We start from the raw sequence: 11,061 nt of genomic DNA on the forward strand, positions 1-11,061 counted from the left end.
TAATTCCCAGAAAAATTTGTATTTTTTTACCCAGTGAGTACAGTGAGAAAAAAGAACAATGTCTAGATGTCTGACTATCAGATAAATGACTTACGTAGAATAAATAATTTACAGAGTAGCACTGTGGCTAATTGTTTTCTGTTTTAGGAGAAACCGGTCTGTTAATTGCAAAAATTACCAGCCACGCCCCCTTTAGTGGTTACGCTGGAGAGGTTTCCCAGACTGAGAAGAAGAAACTTAGAAATGTTTTTAAAAAGAAAGACCTGTATTTCAACACTGGAGACTTGCTAATGATTGACAAAGAGGGTTTTGTTTACTTTCAGGATCGTATAGGAGACACATATCGGTAAGGTTGTTGGTCATAAATATCTTTCTATAGAAACATAGATTTTTATGGCAGATAAGCAAAAGACCCAATAAGTCTGCACATATTTTTTAAAGTGCAAGATTTAATGAATTAATTCTTAGGAAAGCCTTATACATATCCCTTACAGTATTTGTCAATACAGTAAAGTTTATTTCATGAATTGACCACCCTTTTTGTAAAGAACTGTTTAAGCACATTACTCCAGAACCTAATACCCTACATGATCCCTTGTTCTGATGCTGCTCATTTTGTGAAAAATTCTATTGTGTTATTTAAATCCCTTGCAAAATCCAAAACATCAGGTACGCAGCTTATTTCTGATTGATTTGATGCTTTCACTTATTGATTGGAGTTGGCTGAAATTGTTAAAATAAGAACATCCAGATTTCTATATGGTATTTTTATATCTTTATTCAAACATTTTGCAAAGGTGACCATAGAGCAATGCTCCCAGTGTGTTCCCAATATGAGGATACAGTTGGTAAGCCAAGTAAAAGCAACAAACATGCTCCATTTACATCTGGAGCAGCATGTGAGGGCACCTAGTGAACAACGCTGGACTATAATGCTATAAAAGCAAGCATTTTATTTTTTCATTAAAATGCTCCTTTAAGTTTTTTTGAATGATGTATGTGTCATTATAATGTACTTTATTGTTATATCTGTATTTTTTGCAGGTGGAAGGGTGAAAATGTAGCTACTACAGAAGTAGCAGATATTGTTGGAATGGTTGATTTCATTGAAGAGGCCAATGTCTTTGGTGTGCCAGTGCCTTGTAAGTATTCAGCAAATGTACACTAAGCTATACAATATTATCTCTTTTTCTTTTTAAATTTGGCATGCAGGGACATTTATCTGAATCTGAAACTTCCTCTAAAACCAGAATAAATGGACAAGTGCCTCTCCTCACTTTCTGTCACCAGCAGACACAAGGGGCAAGATAACATATGCGGCTTTGGGCACAAAACCCAGCGTTGGCAATTTTTTTACTCCATATTCACCTCCCCACACATAGGCAGGCTCAGCAAGCCTTGTGCTGAGTATATAAGTTCCGTAACTCCCTGGAAGGCTTATCAAACACCTAACGCGTGCGCAATATCCACCCCTAATCCGCCATCCCCCCACCGCAATAACTAATAAAAGGTATTAACCTCTAAACCGCCAACCCTCCCACAACACAATCTACCTATTAAAACTATTAACCCCTAATCCACCAACCCCCCACATCGCAATCTAAATAATTACACTATTAACTCCTAAACCACCAACCCCCCACAACGAAAAGTATTAGCCTAATAACTAAGCCCCCTAACCTAACACCCCCTAAGTTAACCCCAATTAAATTACAAAAAATAAAAAACCTAAATTACTTAAACAAAAACCTAACATCACTCCTATTGTCTTCTAGTGGATTTAATACAATCGTCAAACTTAATTTAAATTATTATTATTATAATTTATTTGTAGAGCGCTGCCAAATTCCATAGCGCTGGGTACAATGACAACATTTTGATAAAAATATAAAACTTAAAAATTAACAAAAAAGTGAAGTGGGTCAGCGCTAATTGTAGCAAGAGGAATCTGTCAACAATACAGTAGATGTATTTATAGTGTATTAAATTTGTGTATAGTTAGACTAGCATTAGGTTATAAAAAGCCGTTTCCAGATACACTGAATAGGGACTCTCAAATATTGGAAGCCCATTAAAACTAGAAACAATGGTACTTGAAGAGAGGTAATACTTAGTCCATTCTTGATACAATCTAAAAATCAAAGAATCTCTTAAATGCTGGCAAGCAATTATCTACTAATAATGAAAAGTGTTATCTTGAAACCAAAATAGTGATAATATCTATGTCCTCAATGGAATAATGTTAAAATATCTCAAAGGTTAAAACAAACAATCTGTTTATTGTTAAAATATATGTAGTATAATTAGCTCAAGCTTATTAGCCTAGTTACTCTTAATATAGTGATCGATCACTCCTATATAAACTAAAACATTTTTTTATATCACATAAAATTTGACATAAAATAAGCACATAACACATATAGAAATACAGAGCCAAAAAATGTACAAGCCGTTAGCCTGTCAATATGGGTGGTAAAAGAACACACAAGCCTCCCAAGCTGTATGGGTTTGAATCAAAATAAGCCTCAGCGGGCACAGTTTAGTTAGGTCATTAAAGAAAGTGACACTCGGTGCTGCTACAGATTTGAACCTCCTCCAATGCAGATCCGATTATTCTTTCTCTTCGGTCTCCTACTATGCAGTTGGAGGGTATTACCAAAAAGAAATGTATGTCCCCAATTTGAAAACTTTAAAAGCTGCTGGTTTCTTCAGACGCTCCTGTGTCTATAACACTGTGTGGTATGCGGTGCTCCTCTGCCTCGTCTGTCTGGCCGGCCGTTACTTCCGCGTTCTGTCACGTGTTGCGGATTGGCCAATGGGATGCTTTTACAGACGGAATGATCCAAAAAGTGTATACGTCGGGTATTAGGCAATATCGGTACTCTGCGCAGAGTTTAGCCTTTTTTCTTTCACTAGGCTCTTAGTTTACAACACACTGTCACTCATCAACATGTTTCGCCTGACTCGCAGGCTTTATCAAGATCAAGATAAAGCCTGCGAGTCAGGCGAAACATGTTGATGAGTATCTTGCAATATTGCAAGATAATAAACAAAAAATAGAATTTGTGCAAGAAAAATACTCACAAAATAAGCAGCACCTATGTGCTGATTGGGGCAGGCTGGGGAATCACATGTTTTCAGCTACATGACTGCAAAGGGCTCTATATATATATATACATATGTTTTTATTTGTATATATATTCTTCGAACTTATGTAGTGTATTATGTTTTAATAAAGACACATAAACATTGCAATAATTGCAATAAAAAAAACTCAACAATTATGAGGTATGTTAGTATTGAAAATAAAATCCAAATCTCGGTACAGTGTCCTTGTACTATTTTATCCGAGCTGTTACGGACCTCCAGAAGAGAAGTAGGACAAAGTCCGTTAAGCCAGGTAACCCCATCTACTTCTCTCCTGGAGCTCCATGACAGCTCAGATAAAATAGTACAAGGACACTGTACAGAGATTTGGATTATATTTTCGCTACTAACATAATTGTTGAGGTTTTTCATGTGAGTGCAATTGTTGCAATGTTTATGTTTCTTTATTAAACCATAATACACTATGGGCCAGATTACGAGTGGTGTGCAAACTGTTGCAAGCAAGCCAAATTAAGTTTATTGCAGGTGTTTGCACACGTCGGAAGTAATGTGCGTATTACAATTTGAAAGTAAACATGTTTGCTCGATCGCAATTACATTTTAGCATAACTTCAGAGCTCTGGTTAACTGTCACGCTCTAATAAAAAAAATAAAAAAACACTCATAATTACATCAAATAATAAAAATTATTACAAATTTGCATTAAAAAGTTATATGGTCTCAAAGATATGAGGTCTCAGGTGTTAGGAAAAAAGCACTGCAAAGGGCTTTAACATAGAGATACATACATATACGTATATAAATATATATATATATGTACAGCATATGTGTGTGTACATCTATATTTATATGTGTATATATGTATTTACAGACATATATACATATACAAACATATGTAAACAGATAATCATCTATATGTGTATGTATATATATATATACTGTATATATATATATATGTACCAACATTACATCATATATATATATATATATATATATATATATATATATATATATATATATATATATATATGCGCATTTATTAATAAATAGAACCTATTCTTCTATGTGAAGAACATTGGAATGTGAAATATTCATGTCAGATTAGCACACTTGAGAAAATGCAATTAGGTTTGCGCGACTTGTTGGGTGTTGCGCTCCATTGATTTCCACGGGGGAATACATTAATGCAGTCGTGATATTGTAACTTCAGATTTTTGCGCATCTCGGGTTAGCGCTCAAACAAAAACTTTTTACTTTCAACTTGTAATACGTGCAGTATCTGACGCATGGAAAAAGCGTGTCGAGTGTAGTTAGCATGTGAGTGGGAGCAATAAATAGAGCTTTACTCTTAATTTAGTCCTATGTTGGGCCTTTTTGTTTCCTTTTGAGAACAACTTTGGAACCAACATCTGGGATTTAGCAATGCTCTTGGAAGATCTACGTACTGCACGAGACTGGGAAGCATCCTATACGAGTAAACTCTTCCCTCTCCCACATACTTTATTTGATTGAGTATCTGTCTGTGAGAATACTGATTGTCTCCTAATGATATCACTCGTTTGGATTGCATTACAAACATATTTATCAGTGTTGGAACTTTCTTTTATAGTGTGTATTCATATTGTTATATTAATTGCTTTCCTTCATATTCACATATTGTTTATACTACAGACACGCGCTGTGTTTTTTTCTTGTATGTTCATATCATACGTTTGGAATCTGTGAGGGCTTCAGATCCTATGGGTTTTACATTTTAGCAGCTGCTGTAGTTCCTTATCCACAATTAGTGCCTCCCTGGACAATATTTCTAGGACATCCCGTGTTGCCCCCCTTTTCTTGCTTTTGAATATAAAAGCATACATCTCAAAATAACAAAAGTATTGCAGTATGCAGTAATACCTTTTTTATTGGACTAACATTACATAGTAAAAAGAAAAGCTTTCAAGAGTTTCCTCTCTTCCTCAGGTCTGAAGTACTGCTTTAGCAGAGTAATAACCAATTTCTTTCATGTAATTGGCAAGAGTCCATGAGCTAGTGACGTATGGGATATACAATCCTACCAGGAGGGGCAAAGTTTCCCAAACCTCAAAATGCCTATAAATACGCCCCTCACCACATCCACAATTCAGTTTTACAAACTTTGCCTCCTATGGAGATGGTGAAGTAAGTTTGTGCTAAGATTTCTACGTTGATATGCACTTCTCAGCATTTTGAAGCGCGATTCCTCTCAGAGTACAGTGAATGTCAGAGGGATGTGATGGGAGTATCACCTATTGAATGCAATGGTTTTCCTCGCGGGAGATCTATTTCATAGGTTCTCTGTTATCGGTTGTAGAGATTCATCTCCTACCTCCCTTATTCAGATCGACGATATACTCTCATATTCCATTACTTCTATTAATAACTGTTTCAGTACTGGTTTGGCTATCCTATCTGCTATATGTGGATGGGTGCCTTTCGGTAAGTATATTTTCATTACTTAAGACACTCTCAGCTATAGTTTGGCACTTTATGCATTAATATAAAGTTCTAAATATATGTATTGTACTTATATTTGCCATGAGTCAGGTTTATGTATATTTCCTTTTGAAGACTATCAATTTCATATTTGGGAAAAAACATATTTCAGAAAATATTTTTCTTACCTGGGGTATAGTCTTTTTTTCAATTGACTGCTTTTTCATTAAATTTTGTGGGCAAATTAGGCTCGCGAGGGCGCAAAATGCCAAAGTTTATTGCGTCATTCTTGGCGCAAGAATTTTTTTGGCACAAAGGTACGTCCAATGATGCAAATTCGTAATTTCCGGCGTCTTAGTTGACGCCGAGTTCCTTGCACAAGGTTGCTTCTACAATGACGCTAGTGTGTCATTTCCGGATGTTGTTAGCAGCAAATAAAATTCAGTTTGCGTTGTTCGTCATACTTGGCGCCAAATAATTTCATTATTTAAAGCCCCATTCCTATATGCCACTTCTAACCGTTTTCGTTCCTTTTCGACAAAATAAGGAACAGAAACCTAATCCTTCCCCCAAAGAATCTGGTTCCAAATGGAAACCTTCTGCAAGTTGGAGTAAATCCAAACCGTTTAAGAAACCAAAGCCAGCCCCCAAGTCTACATAAATGGTTCGGAACTCATTCCAGCTCAGCTGGTAGGGGGAAGATTAAGATTCTTCAAAAACATTTGGGCAGATTCTGTCCAAAATCAATGGATTCAGAGTATTGTCTCTCAAGGGTACCGAATAGGATTCAGAGTAATACCTCCTGTGAGAAGATTTTTTTCTCTCACGCATCCCAGCAAATCCAGTAAAGGCTCAGGGTTTTCTGAAGTGTAGAAGTGTGTTTCAGACCTGGAGCTTTCAGGGGTAATCATACCAGTTCCGTTTCAGGAACAGGGTCTGGGGTTTTATTCAAATCTATTCATTGTCCCAAAGAAAGAAAATTAATTCAGGCCAGTTCTGGATCTGAAAATTTTGAATCGTTATGTAAGAGTGCCAACTTTCAAAATGGTGACTATAAGGACTATTCTGCCTTTTGTTCAGCAAGGGCATTATATGTCCACAATAGACTTACTGGATGCATATCTTCATATTCCGATTCATCCAGACTAGTATCAGTTTCTGAGATTCTCTTTTCTAGACAAGCATTACCAATTTGTCGCTCTTCCATTTGTCCTAGCGACAGCTCCAAGAATCTTTTCAAAGGTTCTTGGTGCCCTACTCTCTGTAATCAGAGAACGGGGTATTGCGGTGTTTCCTTATTTGGACGATATCTTGGTACTAGCTCAGTCTTTACATTCTGCAGAATCTCACACGAATCAACTAGTGTTGTTTCTTCAAAAACATGGTTGGAGGATCAATTTACCAAAAAGTTCTTTGACTCCTCAGACAAGGGTCACCTTTTTAGGTTTCCAGATAGATTCAGTGTTCATGACTCTAAATGACTCTAAAATTGGTTTCAGCTTGTCAGAACCTTCAGTCTCAATCATTCCCTTCAGTAGCTATGTGCATGGAAGTTTTAGGTCTCATGACTGCAGCATCGGACGCGATCCCCTTTGCTCGTTTTCATATGAGACCTCTCCAGCTTTGTATGCTGAACCAATGGTGCAGGGATTATACAAAGATATCACAGTTAATATCCTTAAATCCCAATGTTTGACTCTCTCTGACTTGGTGGTTAGATTGTTTGTCCAACCTGGACTGTGATCACAACAGATGCAAGTCTTTCAAGTTGGGGAGCTGTCTGGACATCTCTGACAGCACAAAGGGTTGGGAAATCTCAAGAGGCGAGGTTACCAATCAATATTTTAGAACTCCGTGCTACTTTCAGGGCTCTTCAGGTTTGGCCTCTGTTGAAGAGAGAACCGTTCATTTGTTTTCAGACAGACAATATCACAACTGTGGCATATGTCAATCATCAGGGTGGGACTCACAGTCCCCAAGCTATGAAAGAAGTATCTCGGTTACTTGCTTGGGCGGAATCCAGCTCCTGTCTAATTTCTGCGGTTCATATCCCAGGTATAGACAATTGGGAAGCGGATTATCTCAGCCGTCAGACTTTACATATGGGGGAGTGGTCGCTCCATTCAGATGTGTTTTCTCAGATTGTTCAGATGTGGGGTCTTCCAGAAATAGATCTGATGGCTTCCAATCGAAACAAGAAACTACCCAGGTACCTGTCCAGGTCCAGGGATCCTCAGGCGGAAGCGGTGGATGCGTTAACAGTTCCTTGGTGTTACCAACCTGCTTATATTTTCCCACCTCTAGTTCTTCTTCCAAGAGTGATCTCCAAAATCATCATGGAACAATCGTTTGTGTTGCTGGTAGCTCCAGCATGGCCTCACAGGCTTTGGTATGCAGATCTTGTTTGGATGTCCAGTTGCCAACCTTGGCCACTTTCATTAAGGCCAGAACTTCTGTCTCAAGGTTCGTTTTTCCATCAGGATCTCAAATCATTAAATTTGAAGGTATGGAAATTGAACGCCTAGTGATTAGTCATAGAGGTTTCTCTGACTCAGTGATTAATATGTTACCGGCTTGTAAATCTGTTTCTAGGAATATTTATTATCGAGTTTGGAAGACTTACATTTCATGGTGTTCTTCTCATAAATTCTCCTGGCATTCTTTTAGAATTCCTAGAATTTTACAATTTTTTCAGGATGGTTTGGATAAGGGTTTGTCTGCAAGTTCCTTGAAGGGACAAATCTCTGTTCTTTCTGTTTTATTTCACAGAAACATTGCTGAGCTTCCTGATATTCAATGTTTTGTACAGGCTTTGGTCTGTATCAAGCCTGTCATTAAATCAATCTCTCCTCCTTGGAGTCTAAATTTGGTTTTGAAGGCTTTATAGGCTCCTCCTTTTGAGCCTATGCATTCTTTGGACATTAAACTACTTGCTTGGAAAGTGTTGTTCCTTTTGGCTATCTCTTCTGCTAGAAGAGTTTCCAAATTATCTGCTCTTTCTCGTGAATCTCCTTTTCTGATTTTCCATCAGGATAAGGCAGTTTTGCGGACTTCATTTAAATTAAGGTTGTGAATTCTAACAACATTAATAGAGAAATTGTTGTCCCTTCTTTGTGTCCTAAGAATTCTTTGGAGAGATCCTTACATTCTTTGGATGTGGTAAGAGCTTTGAAATATTATGTTGAAGCTGCTAAAGATTTCAGGAAGACTTCTATTTGTTATCTTTTCTGGTTCTAGGAAAGGTCAGAAGGCTTCTGCCATTTCCTTGGCATCTTGGTAAAGCTTTTGATTCATTAGGCTTATTTGGAGTCGGGTCAGGCCCGCCTCAGAGAATTACAGCTCATTCTACTAGATCAGTCTCCACTTTGTGGGCTTCTAATAATGAAGCTTCAGTTTATCAGATTTTCAAAGCAGCAACTTGGTCTTCTTTGGATACATTTACTAAATTCTACCGTTTTTATGTATTTGCTTCTTCAGAAGCAGTTTTTGGTAGAAGTTTTTTCAGGCAGCTGTTTCAGTTTGATTCCTCTGCTTATGTTTAAGTTTTTTCTTTTCATTATGAGAATAAACTTATATTTTGGGTTGTGGATTTATTTTTTTCAGCGGAAAATGGCTGTTATTATTTTATCCCTCCCTCTCTAGTGACTTCTGTGGAGTTTCACATCTTGGGTATTACTATCCCATACGTCACTAGCTCATGGACTCTTGCCAATTACATGAAAGAAAACATAATTTATGTAAGAACTTACCTGATAAATTAATTTCTTTCATATTGGCAAGAGTCAATGAGACCCACCCTTTTTATGGTGGTTATGATTTTTTTGTATAAAGCACAATTATTTCCAAATTCCTTTTGTTGATGCTTTTTTACTCCTTTCTTTATCACCCCACTACTTGGCTGTTCGTTAAAATGAATTGTGGGTGTGGTGAGGGGTGTATTTATAGGCATTTTGAGGTTTGGGAAACTTTGCCCCTCCTGGTAGGATTGTATATCCCATACGTCACTAGCTCATGGACTCTTGCCAATATGAAAGAAATTAATTTATCAGGTAAGTTCTTACATAAATTATGTTATTAACCAGCAAAGTGTCCTTGTGGGAGGGACAAAAGCATTTCAAAGAGAACCACGACAGTTCTACTGCAAGGAACATAATATTTAATACATAAATATTACAGCTTTATTAAATACGTGGAAATTAAAAAGTGGTATTCTTTTTACCTTTGCATTTTTTAAGCTCATGAAGGAAGAATTGGAATGGTTTCAATCATACTTAAGGAAGGCAAAACATTCAATGGAAAAAAGCTGTATGCTCACATAGTGGATTATTTGCCAAGCTATGCCAGGCCTTGTTTTGTTAGAATCCAGGTGAGATCTTTATCATTGATTTTCAGCTAAATCCATAAAACAACTTGAACTAAAACATAGACTGTGTTTCTTTTTTTTTTATTGTCCACTATTATCAATTGTATTTGTGAAGTGGACTATACACTGGAATTTGCCTTTCTTTACAGTTCACATTTACTAGGCAAATATTATACATACTGTATGTTTTATTTCCATTATTGGTCTGTTTAGTTCTGATCTAATCTATATGGACAACTGCTTGAATAACTACATTTTACTATATTCTGAAAGTAAATGAGTGTTGTATGAAATTCTGTCTGCGCAGAAATCCATGGAAGTCACTGGCACCTTCAAACAACGTAAAGTGGGACTTGTTCAGGATGGCTTCAACCCACTCACAATAAAAGATCCACTGTATTTTCTAGATGACAGTGTGAAAACATACAAACCAATGGACCTCAGCATTTACAATTCAATTTTAAATAAGGAAATTAAACTGTAGCAAAATGTTTCTAAATTCATTTAAAATAAAATAAACTGTGTATGACTGGTCTTTTTCTCTGGATTATTGCATCTAAGTAATAATAATTCTACTTGAATAAAAAGTGTTTAAACCATTACACTTTATGGTTAAAGGGATACTGAACACAGATTTTATTTTCTAATTTACTCATTATCATTTTTTTTTTGTTCTCTTGGTATCTTTATTTTAAAAAGCAGGAATGCAAGCTTACAAGCCGGCCCATTTTTGGTTCAGCACCTGGGTAATGCTTGCTGATTGGCAGCTAAATGTTTTCACCAATCAACAAGCACTATCCAGGGTGCTGAACCAAAAATGGGCTGGCTTGTAGACTTACATTCCTGCTTTTTAAAATAAAGATACAAAAAGAACGAAGAAAAATTGATAATAGGAGTAAAAAAAAAAAAGTTGCTTAAAATTGCATGCTCTGTCTGAATCATAAAATAAAAAAATTGGGTTCAGTATTCCTTTAATTTCCAACAACTATTTTGGGTGAAGAGAAAGCAAGTTACAGTTTATTTTACCCTATACAGTCCCCTGGGGGCTCTTTCATTAATAACAGGGCCATAGCATCCTGAGCGATATTACTTGTCTCAATTGAGACATATGCTCCTACTATAATGTACTAATT

The 11,061-nt window shown here is 36.6% G+C and overlaps 1 protein-coding gene across 1 annotated transcript in view; it reads left to right on the forward strand.

Moving 5' to 3' along the window:
* LOC128663195 (long-chain fatty acid transport protein 2) overlaps nucleotides 1–10,457 on the forward strand; it is a 215,405-nt gene extending 204,948 nt beyond the window's left edge. Inside the window, exons 7-10 of the mRNA XM_053717404.1 lie at nucleotides 148–346; nucleotides 1,045–1,142; nucleotides 9,801–9,931; nucleotides 10,236–10,457. Of these exons, the coding sequence (XP_053573379.1) occupies nucleotides 148–346; nucleotides 1,045–1,142; nucleotides 9,801–9,931; nucleotides 10,236–10,412 (605 nt within the window). The 3' untranslated portion in view covers nucleotides 10,413–10,457. The remainder of the gene's footprint in view (nucleotides 1–147; nucleotides 347–1,044; nucleotides 1,143–9,800; nucleotides 9,932–10,235) is intronic.
* The last annotated feature ends 604 nt before the right edge of the window (nucleotides 10,458–11,061 follow it).

This window comes from Bombina bombina, chromosome 6 (assembly GCF_027579735.1).
Source record: "Bombina bombina isolate aBomBom1 chromosome 6, aBomBom1.pri, whole genome shotgun sequence".
Taxonomy (NCBI): Eukaryota; Metazoa; Chordata; class Amphibia; order Anura; family Bombinatoridae; genus Bombina; species Bombina bombina.